This window comes from Drosophila subpulchrella, chromosome X, assembly GCF_014743375.2.
Source record: "Drosophila subpulchrella strain 33 F10 #4 breed RU33 chromosome X, RU_Dsub_v1.1 Primary Assembly, whole genome shotgun sequence".
NCBI classification, from domain to species: Eukaryota; Metazoa; Arthropoda; class Insecta; order Diptera; family Drosophilidae; genus Drosophila; species Drosophila subpulchrella.
The window spans coordinates 15038540-15062583 of NC_050613.1; the positions used below are offsets into that span (position 1 = coordinate 15038540).

Genomic DNA, 24044 nt, shown 5'->3' on the forward strand with positions numbered 1-24044 from the left:
ACGAATATGGATAGAGATTTCAAGTATTTTGATTTTAAAATTTCAATTAAAATTTTTTAATTTTATAGCAAACGTATAAATTAAAACATGTTTATTTTATCAGTTACACTACGAGGCTATTAAACCTGATAAAAAAATAAATAAGTAATAATCTAATAAAAAGATTATAATAAATATACAAAGGAATATACAAAAGAATACAAATTAAAATATAATATTATTCGTTTATAAATCGTTTTTTATTTAAATATGTTATTTTGGTTTAAATATGACTGTATATATGTACACACATATACACCCATGAGGTCTATTGACAATAGAAAATATAAATAAACGCTTTAAACTTGCTTACGACTAAGGTTGTAATATTTTGAATATCATAAAATTATTATAAAATATATTGATTAATTCAATTAATTCTCTGTTTCTCTCATTTCTTGCAGGTGAGTTTGCGTGATCCTTAAAAAAAATAAGACAAATTTTAATTGATTAATTTGGTAAGACAGAAATTTAAGCTGTAAATAAATCTTTAATCTTTTTATCCACTTCTCCCATCTTTATTATCATTCGCTTTCGACTTTTCATTCTCGAAACGTATCTATATGTATTGCCTCAAAAAATTTTTTTTGGCGAAAATGTCGACCAACTTTTGTTGTTGCTTTAGTCATTTTTTTTTATTCCCCTGAAAAAAAGAAGTACTTGGTGGAAAGAGAGCTCAATTTTCAAGCCCCCCTTGTATTTTTCCACCTTCTCACTTTTCATGGCGCGCTTAGTTTTCCAATGTGCAACATGCAGCATCTGTGGCAGAACGAGACGGGGCTATGGTGAGCAACAAAAAAAGGGTGAGAGAGAGACAGAGAGATTGGTGAGATGGAGGTGGAAAGTGGAGACTGCCATTTCCAGTGTGTATTTAGCAAAATGTTTTGTTGCTGTTGTAGTTTAGTTTTCCCACTTCCAGGCAGCAGTCAACTGCTGCAACTGCAACAGCAATAGCAAAAACAACTACCAGCAACCTGCAACACCAACAATCTACAACCTGCAACAACAAAAGGGGCTCTAAACTCAACACAGAGCTTTTCCAACAGCCTCAGAGCCTCGGTTTTGTGTCTATTACATAGTATAGCCCCCCTCCCCGTTGGCTGAATTTTCCCCTTTCAATCCAGAAGCCCCCCATGGAATTTTCCAAGCCCCCGCCCCTCCACCGTTTTGTTAGCCAAATGCAACCAAACAACCATGATGACGAGCTGATGGTGGCAATGCCTCGCCCTAGAAAACTCCCTACTACCCCATAGGCCCCTCCCCCCGCCCCCTCACCATTCACCACCACCCACTCCTCACCCCCTGGGGGTCACTTTGATTTGTGGACCCCCCATAGACCCCCCACCCACCGTCCCTGGAAGCTTAGTTTAGTTTTCGGGTATACATAAATCAAAACCTTGCAGTCCATCGGCGATTTTACAACATTTTTTCAGGCAAATGAAATCGAGGGAAACATTTTTAAGGTGCTGAAGAGACAAAGAAAATTGTGCAATCACTTTAAACACGATTTAAGTGCGGCCCACTAAAATTATATGAACTTTAATAAGCATCTTTGCTGGTTCATAATGATATCATTTTAAAAAAATTGTTAACATTTTTTTTTTTAAGAAATATAATAAATCTGCAAAGTAAGACATTCTTTTTAGGAAAGTCATAATCTGTAGAGTTTTAAATACCTTAAAAAATAAAATAAAATATGTTATACCACTTATCTACTCTTTCTTCAATCAACAATTAATCTAGAAAAAGAATTAAGTTTCAAACGCCTAAGCAGATTACCCAAATTAACATCAACTTTGTCTTTCAATCAGGAAAGCGCCCATTAAATATCAACTTTAACTCTTAACGTCTGTGATCCAGTTAGCGGTCCTAACCCGTCAACAACCCCTCCAACCCTAACCCTATAAACACTGGTGTTCCCTTAGGTGAACGTTGGGAATCACTCACGTAACTTAACCGAAAGTGGGGGAATCACATAATCACTCGATTCCCAGTCAACACACGTTGATGTTGGGTAACTCCTTATAATTCCATCTGGTCAAAATCTTTTGTTCTAGACCCCCGGTGTGCGAGGGAGATAGGCTTTCCGGCCACAGAAAGAGAGAGGAGAGTGAGGGCGATGGCGAAAGAGTGAGAGAGAGAATGCAGCCAATTGGCAAAACTCACACACGTCGAGAGTTTGGCTAATAAGTGAAGTATCCATAATTGTTTGATGGGGATAGGGGGCGTGGCACCCAGTGCCATCATATTTGCTCTAACTCAGAAATCATAACTCTCCACCATGGTGGCTCTTGAACGGCTAGGGTCAAAATATTAGCTCAACAATATCAACATCAACAACAATTAACATTTATTTGATTTGTGGAATATTTTTTAAATGTTAAATATTAAAATATTATGATAAAAGATTAAAAGAACATATTCATTTTTTGATTTTTAAAAATATTTTATATATTTTGCACTTAAATGTTTTTAAAGCTAACTTAGAGCTAGTTAATGGTGTTTAAATACTATCGATATTTTTGCTTAAACTATCGATGGAGTAACTTATTTGCTTTCCTTTTTTACATTTAATAGCATAAACTGTATTAATTCCAAAGTGATAAATAAATATCGATAAATGTCGATATTATGTCGATAATTTCGATAAAACATCGATGGTTTTTGTTTATATTTTCAAATTCTATTTTTTTGAGCCCAACTGTATAAGCCAAACTATTGAAATGTTGGAACACATTGGCCCTTGTATCTTTGTGTCGGTGTGGGGCTCTGTATTTAATCTGTATGGGTACATTCCGGCGAAGGTGTATGTGTGTTAGTGTGTGTGATGCGTGAGTTGCATGAGTGCAGGATGCGCGCGCTGCACAGAAACCCACGCACACAATCACACTTGGACATGAGAAGCTCAAGGAACATGCGACGACGATGGTCCTCAATCAGGAATTTCTAGGCGGTAAAAGGGGGTGGAGAAAATTGGGATGCATGGAGTCGAAGTGGATGCGGATGTGGATGTGGATGTGGATGTGGAGGTGACCGGGTGGCGAATCGTTGGAGGATTGGTGGAAAATCGTGGAAAATTTTCGGCAGCCGCCAACCCATTAACACGATGTCCACGACGACGACGATGGCGATATGACGAGCGCAACTCCACCTCGGTTCGCTAGTTTTGTTTGTCGTCGCTTGGGCTTTGCCTTTGTGTTAATATCACGGCAACACTGGAACTGAACCTGAGACCCATCCGCATGTGTATATAACCAAATATATAGCCATCTATGTATGTATATACCACCAGGTCCTCGATGTGGCAAGTGCAAAATAACAATTAACATCGGTAGTAGTATAATTTTATAAATAACAACAGCCTTAATGTTGCTTAATAACCTAAAAGAAAATTAAATGAAAATTACATAATACATTTTCAATTATAGTAAGGACTTCAACAATATAACCTCAAAAAAGTGTGAATATAGCAGTATATTCTTTTTTTTTTAAATATCAAATTTTTTTTGATAACCATTTACTTTTAAAATAACGCAAACATCTAAAAATGTTCAGTAAGTTTTAAAAAAATTAAATTATCTTAAACACCTGGAAGAAATCAAATCAGAAATCATACATACCAATTTTATTAAAAGAACGGACATATCCAAGATATTGCGAGTCCTTAATGGTTCACTTTTTATTCAACTTTCATTTTCGGTTTTCAAATAAAAGCCAAAGTGTCAATGACAAAAAATTTCTTGTGGTATATGCAAAAATTTCTCACTTGGCAATTTTAGAAACTTCAGTCTTAACACAAAATAGCCTGCCGAATATGTCTGTTGGAAAAAGGAGTTTAGTTTCTATTTCTCGTCGTACAAATTTTGGGGAATTTTCCTATCCGTTTTAATTTGAAATTTTTGAGACCATATTTGATCCATATGAACTGGAATTGAAATTTGCGTGTTCATTTTGAAGTTTTTGATTATTGTTTTTTGATTTGCATAACACGTGATGGGACAGGTGTGGTTGTAGCTTTAGCTTTGCTTGTCGAATTTTGTGGCAGTTTTCCTTTTGCTTGTACAGCTGGGTTTTCTGGAAAATCTCAGTTTTTACGACCACTTATCAACCAACATTTTACTCCTGTTCTTTTTGGCTCCTACTATTCCTGCTGTTTTTCTTGCCTTTACGGTTCTTGTTTGCCCACACACACACAGGCACACACTTTTCCTGCCCTTAACCTGCGCGTTTTCCACCCATTTTCCTTCCCATTTTCTATTGTATTTTCCTCAACCCACATGCGCTTTGCCTTTTGTCAGCTGTTGCAGCAGCTTCAGGCAATTCTTTCTTCTTCCACCCCCCCCACCTCTTTTTTTGCTCACACATGGAAAAACCAAAAACCTTTCCAATATTTTCTGGATTCCAATTTTCCAAATTTTTGGATCGTTTATTAAAAAATTCTTTGTGTTGGCAGGGAAGTACTTTTTGCCCTTGTTTAAGCCCCCTTTTCTGGACATTTTTAACCCTATTTTTTCCCTGCACTTCATTTTGCATTGTAGGTGGGTGGGGGAGGGGGGGGGAGGGGGTTTTGGGTGGTGTTGCACTTCGGTTTTGCGTTCGTTACCGTTGTCACGAGCCAAAAATTGTGCGCTGATTCTATTTTGTGTGTGTCCATAACTCAGCAACTACCCAGTCAAGCTATAATACCCCTCTCTTTCGCACAGCCATCATGCGGATAGCAGCCTCTCGCTCGCACGGCCACTGTTGCCATCTCTTTCATCGAGGGGCAGAGTGAAGAAGAAGAAGAAGGAGAAGGAGAAGAGGGAGAGGCGTCTCTGGAGAGAGAGAAAGGCTTTCTTGCATCCAGAAGTTGTTGCCACTTTAAATTGGTACCGTTCGCTGTCGTTGTCGGGTTAACGGTATCCCAAAGACACACACACTCACACACACACACACACAGATTCCTACCACACCCACACACCTACGCCTTAAAGACACACCCACACACACATGCGGGGAAGAAAATAGCCGGAAAATCCGCCTTAAGAAAGAAAACCCACAATTAAAAGGGAGACTACATGATACTCAGAAAGCTGCTGGTAAATATTAATTACCAAAAATCTGCTAAAACGAAGAAAACCTAAAAAAAACACAAATTTTACTTTTACTTGCAAAGTTTTAGTGAGAGTCTGTGTGTGTGTGTGTCTCTGTGAGTTACTGAGTGTGTATGTGTATAGATAGATGATTGACTAAATGAATTGTCCAGCAACAAGTGGGGAATTCTAGTTTGCGGTTAAGGATGAAGCTTTAAAAGATATCAATTAAATTAACCGTAACTTGATATTAACTTGAATGGAATTTAATAAGAACCTATCCGTAACTTAACCGTTACTTCAACTTAAATTAAAGGACAATTAAACAAGCAACAAGTGTTCTCATTCATTAATTAGTCCCTTTTAAGTAAAATAAATATTTAAATGTATTACTTTGGTCCCATTCTTAAACATATTTCCTAAAATACAAAAATATTGAGTAAATATTGAAAGGAATTTAATAAGAACCTAACCGTAACTTGACTGTTACTTAAACTTAAATTAAAGGACAATTAAACAAGCAACAAGTGTTCTCATTCTTTAATTAGTCCCTTTTAAGTAAAATAAATATTTAAATGTATTACCTTGGTCCCATTCTTAAACATATTTGCTAAAATACAAAAATATTGTTTAAATATTGAAAGGAATTTAATAAGAACCTAACCGTAACTTAACCGTTACTTAAACTTAAATTAAAGGAAAAATTAATTTTTAAATTACCTAACCGTAACTTAACCGTTACTTCAACTTAAATTAAAGGACAATTAAACAAGCAAGAAGTGTTCTCATTCTTTAATTAGTCCCTTTTAAGTAAAATAAATATTTAAATGTATTAATTTGGTCCCATTTTCAAACATATTTGTTGAAATACAGCAATATTGAGTAAACTATACAGAAGTCCCATAATGAAAACGAAAAACGAAAGTTCATCTGCCACCCAATTAAAAGTTAATTGATAAGCCTTACAACTTACATCGAAGCCCTGCCTGAAGTCAAATTAATGCTAATTGAAAGTTGCTTTTAACCCCTGAACCCCAGCAAGGTTAAACCTACCTAACATATACGTATATTTGTACATATTTAGTAAATTTGTTTTAAAAGCTGACCTAGCTCAATCCTGAACACCACTTGAAATCTTGATTGACTGCTGTTCGATTGCGGTTCGATTGTTGTCGCCTGCCCGCAACATGCAACATGCAACACGCAACGTGCAACATCGGCCAGCTTTCCAAACTGTGTCACAGAGTTGCTTTTGCTTGCAACTGACAGAACCACTTGGGTGGAAAAATGAGTGGTGGGGGGGGGGGCTGTCCCAAAGAAAAGCGTGGCGGAAAATTCAGGAAAAGCAGGAGCCACAAAGGGAGGAAACTGGAGTTGCAGATAGAGACACAGACACTTGGCACTTTTCTACGCAAGGAGCATGGAAAAATGGGATTGCCAAGAGACATGGCTGTAAATATGGGCACAGAAAAAAACACCAAATGAAAAACAGCAGGGGGCAAGCCATTATGAACAGCAATTATTTTTTAAAAGATTTAATGTTTCTTTAAATTTAATTTCGGCACAATAAAGAGTTTTAAGCCACAGGCTTATAATAGTAAAAACACCATAAGTATAAAATCAAAGAAAAAAAAATTGGACTCGATAAAAGTGTTAGAATTATACAATTTACCGGCTTTCCTTTATAATTGGGCTATTTTCCAAGGAGTTTTTAGCCATTAGCGGGTAAATATAAATTGTAACTTCCTTGATTTTAAAGGGAACTTGTTTAATATTTGTAATAAAATAACCGAAGCACACTTTTAGGCGTTCATCTCAAGTTAATCAAGGATATTCAAGTATCAGAGAACTTAATGGGTGTCCTATTTTCATAACCGCCATTGTTTGGCCAGCGGTTTTCCCACATTAGAACCTGATTTTGTGACCAAAGTTCAGAAAATGTATTACCAGAGTCCTTTCCCTCTCTTTTCTACCCACTTCTGGCCCCCAATTTTCCCTCGTTTTCTTCGCCTCTCCATATCACCACCCCCCTTCCCCCGACCAACATTTTCCTTATTTTTCAACACACCCCGCCCGCTTTTCCTTTTATTTAGCGTGCTTTTTTCTTCTTTCTTGTGCTTTTGGCTTTGGGCTTCTTTTCTATTGCTGTCGCCGCCGTTCTGCCGACGCCTCTGTCGCCGTTGGCAGAGCTGCACACACACAAACACACACACACACACGTGCACGGGTTGGGGCAACACACACACAGATACTCACCAATACCGACGCACGTATTTACTACATTCCTCAGTACTTGAAGCGCCTCCGGAAGTGATGGTTTTCATCTCTGCGGCGGTGCGTCGCGAATTTTGAGAGCGAAAAATAACAAAGCAGTAAAGATACAAAAAAAAATACTCAAAAATTCAACTAAGAACGCCCAAAAATCACCAGAGTCGCGAATAAAAAGTGGAAAATAAAGTAGTATTTTGTTTATAATTGAGGGATTTGTTATCATTGTTGTTACCCCCAAAAAGGGCAATCGTTCTTCTACTTTTTTTTATGTGCACTTCATTTAGTTTTCTGATTAAATATTCAAACAAACAAGAAAGGAATACAACGAATACATACATACATACTCCGAATTCGTAACTACAAGTGAAAAACCAGCTTGTGTGTTATGTGTGTGTCCGATTGTTGAAAATTGTGGAAAAAAGAAGAAAATAATAAAAACGAAAAGCGAGGAAAAATCAGCAGCCGAAGAATGCGCAGCAAACGAAATACCAGCGATTTGGGCCTATTGCAGCGCACCTGCATTGTTGGCGGAAAATCGGTGAGCTAATATCTACAAAAAAAAAAATTATAGCTATACAAATCAGGCAATTAAAATGGAATTTAATGCATATTTATTGGCCATTTATCGGGAAAAAAAACACAAGAGTAAAATGGGAAATTTTATAGTTTCAGGCTGGCAGCAAATAAGAAACCATTTGAATTTAAAGAACATTTTATGTAAATGAAAAAGTACATTTCAATCGATTAATCAATAAAATTGTCTAATTTATTCATAACAAATCACAATAAAAATACCAAAAATGGACATTCATACATGGGTACAATAGCCAACTAATCAAAAAAAAATTATTTAAAAAATCAAATCAACATTTTAATGGAAAGTCAAGTTCTTAAACAGTAGTATCACCTATTTTTTAAAAAGTGTACCCACTGAAAGCCCTTTAATGAAATTAAATAATTTGAAAATAAATTTTTTTATATTTCAATTAAGCTTTTGACTGCCTAACGTCCCATATTTCCCTCACTAAATGTGAATTGAAATCACTTAAAGTTAACACAGTTTTATAATAATCTCCCAATTAATTTCGAGTTAAAAACGAATCACCAGAAGTATCTTATTGTTTGCACTGACAAATCCACAAATGAAATCAAGACACCAACAACAAAAAGCCCATTCATTTCTATGCCAGAAATTAATAATTAGACATAGAATCTTGCGTATCTTTCCCGCACCCGCAGTTTCAAAACATGCGCGAGAGAACCAAACCAGCGAGTTGAGAAGAGACCGAAAGAGAGAGAGAGTTATTCGCACTCGCTGATTTTTCTTCTCTCGCATTCTCTCTCTCTCTCTCTCTATTTTCAAGCTGCTGTCTGGCGTTTTTCGCCGCCGCTGGGCGCCTGTTACTTTCTGTAGACTGCAGCGTCATTGCAGCGGCGCTTGCCTTTTCCTTTTCTTCGTAAATAATCTCTTTTTTTTTTTTTTGGTATTTTTATCAGCAGCTACTTCGAATCCAATTTCATAAAACGTGCGGCGCGCCGACACGCCAAAACGTAAAAGTAAAACGTAGAGCAAAAAGCAAAAAACCGCAACAAAGTAACAAAAAAAGAAAAAAGACACAGACACACTGTCAAAGACTTGGCGCTAGAGCGAGATGGCAACACGCAGAAGAGCGGCAGCCGATTGCTTTTACTGGCCGCTGGGGGCGCTAATTTGCCTAACGCGACTCGGGCTCCCACAGTCCATAAAACTAGTCTTGTACAGTGGGCACTAAATAAAAATAAGTCAGAAAAAATCAAATTAAGTTTAAAATGGGAACATAATTGCAACTCTCTTTTTGGTAAAAATGTTGTAAGCATGCTTGAAATGATGGATAGGTTTATAAAAGCAATATAACCGACCAATTTGAACTGTTAGTTGTATATTAAAAATAGTTACAAACATTTTTTGCAAAGAATTGCATACAGTTAGTTAACACGAAAATATTTTATAAATATTCATGTAAACCTGCTGCAATTCCAAAACGTTTACCACTGTACTCTTCTGATTTATGGAGAAGACAGCAAGTGCCAGCTAACCGCATAACAGATGACAAATATGTCATTTTTGGCAAGCCAATTAACATGATTTATACAAAGATCCATGAGAGCTTTCGATGGGTATTCATTTTCCGACTTTCCCTTACCCGCACACAATAATCACACATTTTCGTTGTTGCTCATTTCTCATTACGAATATGGAGAGAATATTTGCGTTGCAATTATTGCCATTTCAAATATTGCCCATCATTATCATCATTTCGTTTGTTATTTTACTCGCTGCTCGGTGGAATTTTTGAAATTTTTTCGGTAGATATTCGCCTGCTGTCGATTTCTTAACACCCGGTATTTCGCATTTGCGACATACAACAAATACCATACGAAATCGCTCATAAATCGGGTGTAGGCAAATATTAGCCGATTTTCGTGGCGGGGATTAGTTGTAAACCGACAAAATAAAATACCGATTCGAGCGAAACATAAAGAGTTTAATTTTCCCCACCGACATTTGTCATTAAGAGCTTACGTCGTTCCCCTAACGGAACCCAAAACACTGCCAGAGAGAGAGAGCCAGAGAATGGAATGTGGGTGTCAGAGCGAGAGAGGGGGAACCACTTGCCAAGCAAATTATAACAGTGTTTGCGGGGGAAAGAGAGACAGAGAGGAAGCGACTGAGAGTGCAAGCGTGGGAGTGAGTGCAAAGACGGTTTAGGGTTGTCAAGTTTAAAGTGGTGAAATAATTATATACCCTATTAAATATTGTTTGGTTATTTGGGAAAGAAATCTTAAAATTTGGTATAACAAAAACAAAGTTTTTTAGTTTTTAATCCTAATGTTACTCAACATCTGTTTGATGACATTTGGCAACCCTGTTGCACTATCTATCTTTCTCTCCGGTTTCTACCCATCTCGCTCGCTCGCTGGCCCACATCCCACAACCGGCGAGTGTTTCGTTGCGGTCAACGTTTCGCTCTTCGGTTCTCCTGCTCTCTCGCTGTTTGCCTGTTAAATTGGCGGTTAGACGCGCGCGTCAGGTAGAAAACACGTATCCGCCACGGATGCAGCAGCGTGCGGTGTGGACGAACGTCGCTTCCTATTTCTATTCTCAGTGGTGGTTGTTTGTCTGGTTTTAATTTGTACCCTGTTCCCTGGTTGTTTTTTTTTTCTTTCTTTCTTGGTCTGCTTATCAGCGGCAAGTTTATCGATTTTATTTTTTCCAGCTCTCACTCTCTTTGCGTGTCTTGCCCTCTCTCCGCGCCACCACTCTCGCCGTTTCAACCGCTCGCTCTCTCGCTGCTCTCCCTTCTCGTTGCTTTGGCCGCTGGCTTCACTTTCTGGGCGCCTGTTCTTTCCCTCGAATATCGAATCTCGATTTTCGATGAGATTCTGTTACTAACTATACTACCGCGCGGCATACCATACCCATAAAACCCATCTCCATAAAGCCTGCTTTGGCTGCCCCTTGAAAAATTATTTATTTATTATATGGATTACAAATGCGCCTCTTCAAAAGAGTGCAAAAATTTCAGACGGGTCTGGAATTGAAATTCTTTGCATCGGCCGGTCGGTCGTCGCACTCACCTTCACCACACACAAAACACATCTCTATATCTCTCTGTGTATAATATGGTGTATGAACGTATGTAATGTAGGGGGGTATATGGTATGTATGTTTGTAAACCTCACCACAAACGACAGCTGCTGTCTCACTCGCCCGCCTTGATTTCACCATTTACCATATTTAATTCCATTTAAATGAAAATGAACTCAAACCGATTACCCCGGTGAGAGGTATAGTAGGTCCCCCTATGTCCCCCCCTCCATATACCCGATACTATTTCCCGGGCAGCAGACTTCTGGCAGACAGACGACGTGCAAGCGTCGCGCCTGGCAGCCAGCAACTGAACTGAAGTTGATAACACACAACACACGCGAGCAACTGGCAACAGAGCAGTACCAAATGGGGCTATACCTTTACTATACATACATATAACCAGAGAACACCAGGAACAACAACAAAAACTATGCTATACCGACGACAACGGCAACGAACCCCAACATTTTCGACAGCAAAAAAAACAAGAACAACAACAACAATCGCCACTCAACAGTCAAGTGCTTGGCAAAAAGCAGCGTGTGAAATGTTTCCTATACACAGAGCAAAATAAACAGCGGTGATACGAATAGGCTGATACCCTGGAGTGGGGATTACTTATGACCCAGAAAATAACATCAATTTTTCAGCAATATTTTCTCTAAAAAAACCTTTCTAAACTTTTGAATTATATTACTTTCATCAAAAATAATAGGCTTTTATTTTCGATATTTGAGTATTTTTCTATTGTTTTTTTAATAGTTTGGTTTATAGTTTTGGTACTGTTTTTTCTATAGATCTTATTTTTAATTTATGTTCTAAATCATCCTAATTTTATTAAATTTGTTTTGTCATCTTATAGAAAGTGGATTTTTTTTTTTTTTTTGTCTTTAAATTTGTAAACAAAGTTTATTTTTTGTTTTCAATTTGAGCTGAACATGTACATATTTCTAAGCTTTGATACCTTTTCGAAAATGTACTAAATTGATTTCGATATTATTATTTATGAAAATTACAAGAGAACTTTTCTTTCTATTTTGAACTATTTTTTCTATAACCAAGTACTGGATTCACCAGTAAATAAATAATAAAGATATCGATACAGCTGAGTAACCATTTATTTAAAATAAACTAAAATCAGTATATCGCATTTATGAGTTAATGTTCATAAATACTAGTATCATTTATAAAACATATACCCCTAGCCCAATTCAATGGGTATTAAAAAACGGCGAGAAAAACGGCAAAAGCAACAAAAACGAAAAGTAAAACGGACCGACAAAATTGCAAAGCTCTCAACTGAATTCAATGTGCGCGCGCCCCCAAAGCGACGCAACCGTTGAGGTTGAGCGTTGAATGAATGTGAATGCTCAAACACACGGCGGCAAAAAAGCACCAACACCAGTGCAATGTCCACTTACACCACCACACCACACAGACACGGGCTGACAGCAGCGAAGTCAGAGGCTCTCACACAAATCCGAAAACCAGAACACATGATTAGCCTAGTAAAACGAGCCATAGGCGGCCACCGACAACAAACCCAAGGGGGGTGGCGTGGAACGGTGGGGGAAAACGGTTGGTAGGGGGGGGGGTGAAGATAGGTAGTCAAGCTTTGGGGACTTGGACTTCGACTCTCGTCGGAACAAATGCGTCGACATTGCTGGAACAGCACGGTGGGCAAAGAACCTCTCCATTTGGGGGTTACACATTTAAAACATCTTTCGTACATTCTAATGAATATTACTTATTTTTTTAAAGTAGTTAAATTTTAAATTAATAGAAAACAACAGAACATAGTAAGCAGTTTATTCTTGCATTTATTGGCTTGGTTAGCTTATTTTAAAATTAAAAAATTACGCCACCTTCGATAAAAAAACTTTTTTTTAACTGTGAAGAAATATAAATAGTTTATATCAAAATGTCTGTTTAAAGCTAAAGCAACTTGTTTTATTTGTACATATCGAGCCCTATTTAAAAAAAATAACGTAATCGCCATTTTTCATTTATTTTATCCAAATGTGTACATAATTACCAACCGCATTTGCTTCCAAAATATCAAACACTAATTGCATCTATTTACTGAGATATCTGCCTATCAATTATAACGTAAGCGACAAACCCCTTTGAAAAAAAGCCAAAAACTGAAAAAATTTACTCTGCTTGGTTAGAAATCAAATATCTTAAAAGGATTTACCACTAAAGTAACATTCAGAATTAAATTTTAAATAAGCAAAACTATAGATTTTTATGATATCCTGTAAAAAACACGTGTATATTTCATTTCCTTAAGTGCCCCAATAAGTATGCTATGTTTTTTGACTTTGTCCCACTGTGCTTATCGTGATGTTTCCTTTTTCCCATGTGCGAGCAAAAAAAAAAACCGGTTGCACTGTTTACCGACATTTTCCGCTAGAGAGAGTGTCTGCAGTTTGTGGATGGAGGGGAGGGCAGAGAGGGCAAGCAGAGAGGCCGAGAGAGCAACGAAGGTCGTCGTGTTGTTGTTGATTTTTCGTGTCGGCAATCCGAACAAGTGCTCGTGTTCGTATTTTGCATGGGTGAGTGCATAGGTGTGCGTTTGTGTGTGTGTCGAGTCTCGGGCGGGCTGTGTCTGTGTTGGTGAGGTTGCCATAACCGGAAGGTCGCCTTTACCACAACATTTATTATGGAAAATCGCGTAATCACTGTCGTATCACATATTTTTTTTTTTGCTTCTTGCGAGAGAGCCGACCATATGAGAGAGAGAAAGAGCAAAGGGCAGAAAGAGAGGGGGCTAAATCGGGACATCTCTTTCTGCTCGGTTTTCGATTTTATTTTTAGCAGCGACTTCAAACTTGTTGCAAGTTGTTCGCGTGTTTGATGTGCGAACTCTGAGCAAACTTTAGGCATCTTCTTTGTTTGTTGTTTTGTTTTTATTTTTTTTTTTGTGTTTGATTTATATTTATTTACTTTGCTTTACTTCTTCTATGAGATTTACGTTATTTCCTTATAAATATGTATGTATTATTTGCCTGTTTTCTCTATTTTTTTTCCTATTTTTTTTTTTGTAATTCCATTCTCCTTCAGCAATTATTTCCCCTTCATTTTTCTCTTTCTTCAGTATCCCCCCCCCCCCATCTTGGCATTAAAGCTCTCGGGGCCCATAATTTCTGTTATGGCACTCGCTGATTAAATGGAAGGCGGCGGTATTTTACACTCATTCCAATTGGATGACACGGCACTCGCAAAATAAAGTGTTGTCGCAAATTTAGGCATAAAAAATTCATTTACCAGTCCTCAGGCCAAATAAAGCCATTTAATATTTTTTCCAGGGAAATGCCAACCTTTTCATCAAATGTATTAGGAAAGGGGCAATTTATGTAAGGGCTTAGGGTCATGGAAATTCAGTTATTAATTATTCAATATATAATATCTTATTGGAATCTGTATAAAGATACATTCATTCATTTATTCTTTCGTTATATAAAGAAACAAAGTAAAGCTTTAAAACCATGCATTTTTAGATAGTTTTAGTACTTGAGTTCGTAAATGTATTATTATTATGACCCAAAATGATGATACCTACTTTATTTAAATAGACCTAGACTGGTAAAAAATGTTTTATCGTTGTTAAGTTTTATATTTACATATTTCCAAAATGCAAATCTCATATACCTAAGAACTGTTGGATAATATATCTGTAAGATACATTTATAAATAGGTTTTCGGCCTGCATCATTATTGTAACACAATTATTCCCACTGTTTTTCTGTGAACTATCTGACACATTTACTCGTTCGTTTTATTATGAAGCTTTTTCGGTGTGTGCCAGTTGTTGTCTATCTTTTATTTTTTTTTCAACCTCACTTTACTTTCGGTTTGAGCTTTGGCGTTGTTACCTTTCAACCAACACCACCACCCCCCCACCCCTCTTAAAATATAAAAAAAATCCCCTTACACACACATCTATATGTAGGAGCTGCAGACATTTTCCAGTTCTGGGGACTTTGCCGATTTTCCAATGCAATTTTATTCGGTGCAGAGGCGTGGGCGTAGCAAAGTGGGCGTGGTAGCTGTGTGTGTGTGTGTGTGTGTGTGTGTAATTTCTGTGTGTTTTCCTTTCCTTTTTACTAGTACTGTGTGTGTGTTATTTTTTTTGTTGTACTTTGCTGGAACATGGAAAACACACGGTAGGAATTTCTTGCTGCATTTTCATTTTTGCACTGGAAAATGTCTCTGATGTGGAGCTGGAAACGCTCTCAAGTTGCATGTTGCACGCGTATGGACGAGACCTACCCCCCAACCCCCCTTTAAAGCCCCCTCTCACGATCCACACCCATTTTTGACCCGGACTTTCAAGCCCCCGAACCCGAACCCGGACCCGGATTTTTGTTACCCGGGAACCGTAGCGCCATTGCTGATGATTTGCAAAGTGGATTTTGTGTATTTGACGATTGTTCGACTTGATGTTGCTGCTGTGCGTTGATGTTGCTGCCGTTGCTGTTGCTGTTGCTGCTGCAGCAGCAGCATTGCAAAACTGGTTACTGTTGGCTGACTGCAGTTGGCAACTGTTGCCCTCTCCCTCACTCTGGCCTGCAACTGTCTCACTCTGCCGGCTGGTGTAACCCTTTCTTTTTTTTTTTTTTTATTGGATTTTTGCCCTTTGCATTTCCTTGGATGATGTTGCCCAATAATAAATACACATGCACCTCATATTTTCTTTATATTTTCTGCAGCCTGCGGGGCAGGCATATACTCCATATCAAACAGGTGCAAAAGGTTATCATTGAAAATGTATACCAAAAATCTCTTGACCTAAACATAATGATTAATTTTGACCATAGGTTAAGGTCTTTTATTTTTGTTAAATAAATTTAAAGCTTTAGTTTTATTAAAATTTTAAAGACAAAGTGGCATATTTTGAGATACAATTTTTTGTTAAGTTTAGTATTTTGAGTTAGTGATATGTACTATCTAGTTCTATCTTGAATTAGTGAGATAATTTGCCTGAATGGTAATTTTTATCTTAATATTTATTTCATTTTATGGTTTAACCCATGGTAACTGATGATGACTGGTGGTAATATTTTTATATTACCTAATATACATACAAGCATATGTGTATTAATTATATGCCTACAAGACCACCACATTTTCCTGTCGTCTTTGAACTGTCTTGGTATTATAATTAGCCGAAACACCAGCCTCCGAAAATCTGAGCAGTACGTAACCCCCCTTTGGGATTTTGGTCTATGTGCCCGGAACATGCACATATATGTATATATTGGAAGGGGGGGGGGGGGGGGGGGGATAGTGTGGAAGGGGTCGAGAGGGGGTCGAGAGGGGGGTGGGTTGGAGGCTGGTCATGTATGTATGTATGCACTCGTATATTGTGTACATATGCCACGAGTACTGTACACAAGTTTTGCAGTCCATTTTGCTACACTTAAAGTGCGCTTGTTGCCGCCGTTGTTGCTGCTGCTGCTGCTGCTGTTGTTGCTGCTGATGTTGTTGCTGCCACACAGCAGCAGCATCTTGCTGCTGTACTTCTTGTTGTTGTTGTATGTGCGTGCGGAATATTATGCGCCGCGCGCACAACACACACAGATCTATGTGTATATATATTTCTGGGATGTGAGGAATGGGAAGAAGATGGGGGCAAGCTTTGGGGGTCTCGAGATATATACATACACACACAATCCCATCTATAAAACGACGCATGCCGCGATTGCGATGCGACGACGTTGCTGCCGTGCTGCCGTGCTGCTGCCTGCCCCCTGATGATGTTGCTGTTGTCGTTGCGTCGTCTCGTGGTTGTCGTTGTCGGCCACTTCATCATCGACAAGCAGCAGCAGCAGCAGCGGCAGCAGCAACAACAGCAGCAACAGCAGCGGCAGAGGCACAGGCTGTTGGCTAAAACAAAGCAGCGAAAGACCCGGACCTCGGCCGACAAAAAGGACGACCCGTGTCCTGTCCTGCGAACAGCTCCCCTTTCTCTGTCTGTCGCTCTGCGCTGCTCTTGATGGCCAAATAGCAGCAGCAACAGCAACAGCAACAGCAACAGCAACAACAACCACACCAACGCCAGCACCAACACCAACAACAAATTCAACAAGAGCCACAGTGGGCCTGCTTCTCCAATAACCCTTTGAAGTGGCATGATGAAAACTCGGGTGTTCCGTTCTCCGAACTCCTGTAACCTAATAACTCCTAATTGTTAGACCATTTAAATGCTCTACTTTTTGGGGGTATAATGGTATTTATTATAAAGTATTTATAAAAAATCTTTAAAAATATTATTAAATATTAATACCTACAAAAGTTTAGTTTTTCCAAGAAAACAACTTAATAAATATTATTAATAGACCTAAAAAAACTATTTCTTTCGCCCACAAAAAAACGTAATATATACATATTATTAATAAGCCTTTAATAATTTGTTTTTTCGAATACAAAAAATGTTTATAATTATTACATAAAAGACCTATTACGATTTAAAATCAATAAACATAAACATTTTTAATCAGATTTTTAAAGATCTTGTGTGTTTCGAATCAATTTTTTATATTTAATGTATGAATTTTCCAAGATGAATGTATGCCACAATGTTAAGATAGGTTTATTTTTTAAATTTTAAAATGAAAAATATGTATAGAAAATGAAAAAATATATTTTGTTATATAATTGATATTGATTGATTGATATTTATTTTGATATTTAAATTATGTTAATATTATTGAGTTTTCCAAGATGATAGATGTATGCCAAAATGTTAAAATAGGTTTATTTTAAAATTTTAAAATGAAAAATATGTATAGAGAAAGTAAAAAAAATATAACTCGTTATATTATATTTTGATACTTAATTGATATTGAATGATTGATATTTATTTTGATATTTAATGTATGTTAATATTATTGAATTTTCAAGATGATAGATGTATGTCAAATTTTTATGATAGGTTTATTTTAAAATTTTAAAATGAAAAGTAATAAAAATAATAATTTTTAATATTATAGTTGTTATATCCCTATTCCAATAGTGCAAATCACGCAGCACCTGTTACACATTCCGTGGGTAATTTACCATTTATAAACAAGAGTTTTCTCCCCCTTTATACATATGTACGGGTAATCTGCCTCTTCGATATTTCAAGTGAATATCGAGTGAGTGAGTGAATGAATGTATCTATGCAGTCCTTGGGCTGCAACGCAATTGTTGCCACCTTGTTCTGCTTCTTTGCTGAAGAGCGAGTCCAATGGATGGATGAGGTGGATGGGGAAGTGGATGTGGAAGTGGATGTGAATGTGGATGTGGATGTGGATGTGGATGGTGGATCTGGGTATATGGCCAAGACTGATGCCAAAAGGGGTGCTAAAGAGCGAGTGAAGAGGTGGATAGCTCTGTTGGCAGAGTAACCACGATGAGGCCGCGGACCTGGCGACGAAAACTGACTGAAAACGATGCGAAATGAGTGAGTTAAGCCTCGCGTTCGGAGGCTTAACAACGTGTGCGGAAGGGAAGGGGGTTTCGGTTGCACACCTGAAGCCAACGAAATAGTAAACTAACATATAAATAATAAGAATCTCGATTTGTGTGAAATAAAAAAAAACAAAAAGTATAAATAATGTTATAAGAAATTATATTAAAGAAAGTTCAACTGTAAAATCATATAACAAGCTTAAGGCCCAGTAGCTATAGCTAGAAAAAGTGGTTGGAGGCAATTTGCAATTGTCTTAAAACCAGAATATAAATAAATACAAATCCTATAAATTTTAATGTAGCCGTGCCTTAGTACTTTTTTAAATTTAAAAATTAAAATACTAACATTTCTTTATATGTAAATATGTAAAATAATTTAGGTAAATATACAGAATACTTATTCTGATAAAATATTATAATTGCATTATATCCTTTCCTCGTTTATGGTTTAGATCGAAGTAATTTTTTATTTGCTCTTACGCAAATCGATATATAAAAAATTAAAAATAGAGCAACATCTAATGACCTAAAAAGTAATGGATGTAAGCGAATAGACATTTAAATTTCTTTAAGGAATTTTGACTGGAACATTTTTTTGTTTGGCTCCATTTTGTTAGCCTCTGCTGTTTGGCCTGAACCTACACATAAAAAAAAAGTTTGCGAAAAAAATTGTGTGTGCGCGAATGGGCCACGACGTCAGCGTGGGCAGCGCAGTCGACGTACCTCACGCACTTCGAAGTTTTTAGCTAAGTTGACGTCGCTGCACTTGTGTGCCAGTGTGTGTGTGTGTGTTTGTGTGCTGGTGTGTGTGAGAGTGCGTTTAAATTGAAAATGCTGCTAGGCAAAATGAGAACCTACCCAATGCCCACCACCCCCCTTGCAACCACACCACCCCCTCACCCATCATCCCACCACCCACTCCACCCCTCTCGCTCACTCCTCCTTTTGGCTGCATGCAAAGCGAACGCCGGCGTCGCAGTCGGCGTCGGCAGAGGAGGAGAGAGAGATGGATAGGGAGCGGGAACGGGAGCGGGAGCGGGTGCGGGAGAGACAGAGACAAAGACAGAGAACGAGCGAGAGACGGAGAGAGGGAGAGGCGAGCAGCATCAATTCAGTTTCGGTTTCAGTCGCAATTCAAACGCCATCAAAATCAAAACGGTAACGAAAAAACAACAACAAATATCAGTAATATACCATGATAAAAGCTCAAAAGCATTATAAACCAAACTATAACAAAATAAAAGTAATAAATCAAAAATGTACATAAAAACAAAGGTAAAAACCAATTAATAAACAAAAACATCAAATCCCAAATACGTGTGGCTTTTTTTTTCAGTGTGCATTTTGTTTAAACAATCTTGCGAATAAGAGAAAAACCAAAAAGGCAAGACAAACAAGTGTAAACATCGAGACCGCCAATTTTTTTTTTTCGTTAATGTGTGTTATTTTTGTGAGTTGCCGTTGCGAGCCGAAAATAAATATTTGAAAAAGTTTAAATTTAAATATAAAAAAAGAAAAACTAAAGCAAAACAAAGCGAAAAATAAATGGAACAGAGCAAAAAATAAATGGTCATAGATTATGACCAAATAGATGGGAAAAGAAGAGGGGAAAAAAGCATAGAAAGATCAGAAATGTGGGCCAAATGTTTTGGAGGTTTGCTAAAATTAGTGGATTGCCATTAAGGTATTTTTTTTATGTCCTTGAATAAAAGGGAAACAGAAAAGCATATTTTAGATATTGTGGTTAAGCAAGTTAATAAATTTGAAGAGCTTCTCATGTAAAGACATAAAAAACTAAATCAAAACAACAAAACATTCTTGTTTAATGTTAAATTTCTAGAATCACAATAATAACACTAAACTGAATCAAAAAATGTATAATAGCATATACCCCTCGAATTTAAATACAACATTTTCCTGTTGGCGAAAAGGAAAAATCTGTATGTTTTGTCTGACAACAAGGGACGAAAATTTAATTTCCACTTTCCCTGCGGCGGTAAAAAAAAATGGGGGGAAATTAAAATGAAATAAATTTGTGCAAACATTGAAGGGGGGAATAGGAAACCCTTTCTTTGCGCATAGGAAAGGAAAATCCCCAAGAAGTGGCGAAATTCACGATAAAAATGGGCAGCAAAAATGCTTTTTTTTTTTTGTTTCAAAGCTCTGCTTGCCTTTTTTGTTGTTGTTTGCCTCTCTTCTTTACTTTTATTCTTCATTGCGCACCCCGCCTCCTCCACGTTTTCATCATCTTGTGCTTTGTGTATACTTTTGTGCTATTTTGTTTTTTTGAGCAAAAAAAGATTGTTTATATGTAAATCGTATCTGTATCTCGCGTAGTATCTATGTGTATCTTTGTATCTGGCAAGCATGTCTCGAACAAATCACGTATTTTCCACCGATTTTTATTGTTGCTGTTCTTGCTCGGCGCCAAAGATAACGGTTCGGCGATCTCGACTCGCAAAAAGTATCTCGCGAATCGCGTATCTGATGGATACACACACAGAAATTGATATTGCCCCGCAATTAACATGGCCAAGTAGCTCTTGCTCTCGGGCCAACTTCTTGTTTCTTTTGCTGTTACTGTTGTTGTTGCTGTGGCTGTTGGTGGTGCATTGGCATTGTTGTCAACCGTCTGCCAACAACAAGAGAAGTAAGATGAAGTACGACTAAAACCCAACGAGATAGCCACCAAAGCAACGACTCAACTTCAACAGAAAAGAAAAAACGGCTAACAGTCGGCTAGGCCACAAGCACACAGTTGGCCTGTCAATTGTACAGTGATCAGTCGCTATTGAGGAATGACACAGAAATGTTCTTATAAAAAAAGGAAGAAGTAAAATATTATAGTATTACTCGTTTAAAATTACATTCATAATATAAAATGGGGTTTTGTGTATTCAATTATATAAAGTTAAATTTATTTATAATACGAAATTTAGAAAAGAGCGATAAATGTTATTAAAAAGTATAAAAATTCTAAGTAATATTAATAAATTCTAAGTAATATTAATAAAGTTTAAGCGTATAAGCTTACAAATTCGATTAATTACACATGTTTTAAAAATATATAAACCAGTTTTAATAATATCAAATAGTTTATTTTTAAACCAGCCTTGACTTAAATAAAGCTAGAACCAATTGGGAATTCGAGCTGTTTAGAGGTGTGGTAGGACCAAATATGTTACACATTGTTTTGCCATTCTTGGTACCGAGTGACCACTGTACGTTGAGCTCAAAGCATTTATTCGAAGCTGCTGCTGCTGCAGATGCTTTTTCCTTCTTATTAGAATTAATACACAAAACTCCGGATACACACAAAGGGGACAGGGGCGTCGTTAAAAAGGGGAAGGGGTGGGGCAAGAAGAGGGGTTTCCAAAAAAAAATGAGAGGGAGGGGGGGGGGGGAGAGTGTTGGTGCTTGAACTAAATTCAATGCTTGGTCTTTTGCCTGCGTCGCCGACTTGGTCTCTCTTTATATATTTTTTTCCATTATATTATTATTTTTTCGGGCTCCCTTCGTGGCGAGACTCGAATTGGAATCCCCGAGAATGAATTGGAAGTCGTCTCGAATCCGAAACTCGGCGCAAAATGAGCGAGAAATTATCAGAGGTGTGTGGTTTTTGGGGGTGAGTGGTTTAATCAAGCGACCGATGGACACCAAAAAAAAAAAAGAAAATATAATAATAATAAAACCCAAACAACCGAAATTTGTCGCTGCCTCACAGAGTACATCTACACAAACCCATAAAGATATACATGTATTTGGGGTGTACATAATATATTTATGCGTCAATATATCCGTACGCACCCATGTACATAGCACATATGTCAGGCATAAACCACCGATTCGCTGGTGTATACATAATTTTTCTGTTTATTATTGAAGTCAAAGCGAAGAACAACTGAGCTGTTGCTTTATTTAATTAACAATTTATTTATTGTTCAGGAACTAAAGATGTCAGTTGTGTGGAAGGTTGGATATTAAAATGGGTTATGATGATACGTATTAGATAGAAACAAGTGGTTTTTCTTAATTCTTAGCTGAGCTTTTTGTTTGTTTTCTTATTCAAAGCGGAAGTTAATATTTTTTATATGTTTACTTGGTGTTTAGTTAGATGAGTAAATCAATTTCTTTAACTTTGAGTATTACAATTTGTATTAATAATATTCTGATTTATTTTTAAATGTAGAAATGATCTTAAATCTTAAACATTTTACACCATTTAATAAAGATTTTAAAAAGCAGCATAGCATTTTAGAATAATATTTTGAAGAATTATATGATATTATATGATATGATATGATATGATGATATGATATTATATGATATGATATGATATTATATGATATGATATGAAATGATATTATATGATATGATATTATATGATATTATATGATATTATATGATATTATATGATATGATATGATATGATATGATATGATATGATATGATATGGTATGATATATGTTAAATTGTGTGCTTATAGTTTTTTTTAACGTTTTTTTTTGGTGTTATAACGAAAGATATCTTACAGTTTTTAATCCAAAACCGCTTTAGATTATTACGTAGAAAAGTAAGTGTGTGAACCGCATTAATGGGTAGACTTCTGGCTGTCAACGATTTCGAGGCTTATCGCTCTGAAGTTGTTGGTGTTTCTGGTGTTTTTTTTTTGTTTAGTGGTGTTGCTAGCTGGGCTGTTCTTCTTCTTCTTAGGCCCCGACTTGTACAGTGGCAAATATGACTTCAACCGGTTCAATGGTTGAAGCTCTTCGCCTCCTTTTTTTTTCTTGTCGCTTGTTTAGATACAGATACACATTATGTACACAAGTCGATTGTTGTTGTTGCGGCCAAACAGATACGGGGAATTCAGACAAATATACCTACAAGAGTTGATATACATACTCGACATACAGAGCGATATAGCCGAGAGACCAAGTCTTGAAGTCGGCTTGAGTCGCTACACTGATGCCTACAGTTTACCATTTCATTTTCAGACACACATATCTACATCTGTATGTATTCATATATATGTCTATACATATATATATATATATATATATATATATATATATATGAAATTTTCTTTCCGTTTCTCATATTATTATAGCAGAAAAAAGTTTTTCTTCTTTGGCACTTTGCTTCCCACTCAATTTCCCCCCATTCCATTATGCATCATTTATTCATGCACTCATTTGCACATGCTCCCCGTTTTCCCCAATTCCATTTGACATTTATATTGTTTTTTTCTCTTTGCTGTTTGCCTGTTTAATTTATAAAAATAAAATGCGGAAAGGCAGCGAAAATGGAAAACTTTCAGGGGTTGCTAATTTCTTGTTTAATTAGGTATACATTTTTTTGTGCGTATGCACCTAAAAACTCCTCGAAAATGAAAAGCTTTGAATTTTCAGTCAGCCTTTTTAGTGTGACCAGATGGGGAAGATTTTTTCCTTTTTTTTGAGTATTTAGCTTGTCGATAAACAATTTTTAAACCGGCCATTTTAGTGTGACCAGATGGTGAAGATATTTCCTTGATTTGAGTATTTACCTTCTCGATAAACAATTTTTAAACA

General features: G+C 36.9%; 1 protein-coding gene across 3 annotated transcripts in view; it reads left to right on the top strand.

The window, feature by feature from the left end:
- LOC119556679 (putative uncharacterized protein DDB_G0271606) overlaps positions 1-24044 on the top strand; it is an 80387-nt gene that overhangs the window by 16094 nt on the left and 40249 nt on the right. The window contains exon 1 of one of the 3 annotated variants that reach the window (XM_037869047.1): positions 7797-7920. The exons of the other annotated variants lie outside the window; for them this stretch is intronic. Within the exon in view, the coding sequence (XP_037724975.1) occupies positions 7852-7920 (69 nt within the window). The 5' untranslated portion in view covers positions 7797-7851. Of the gene's footprint in view, positions 1-7796; positions 7921-24044 lie in introns of those variants that run through there. 3 annotated transcript variants of the gene reach the window in all.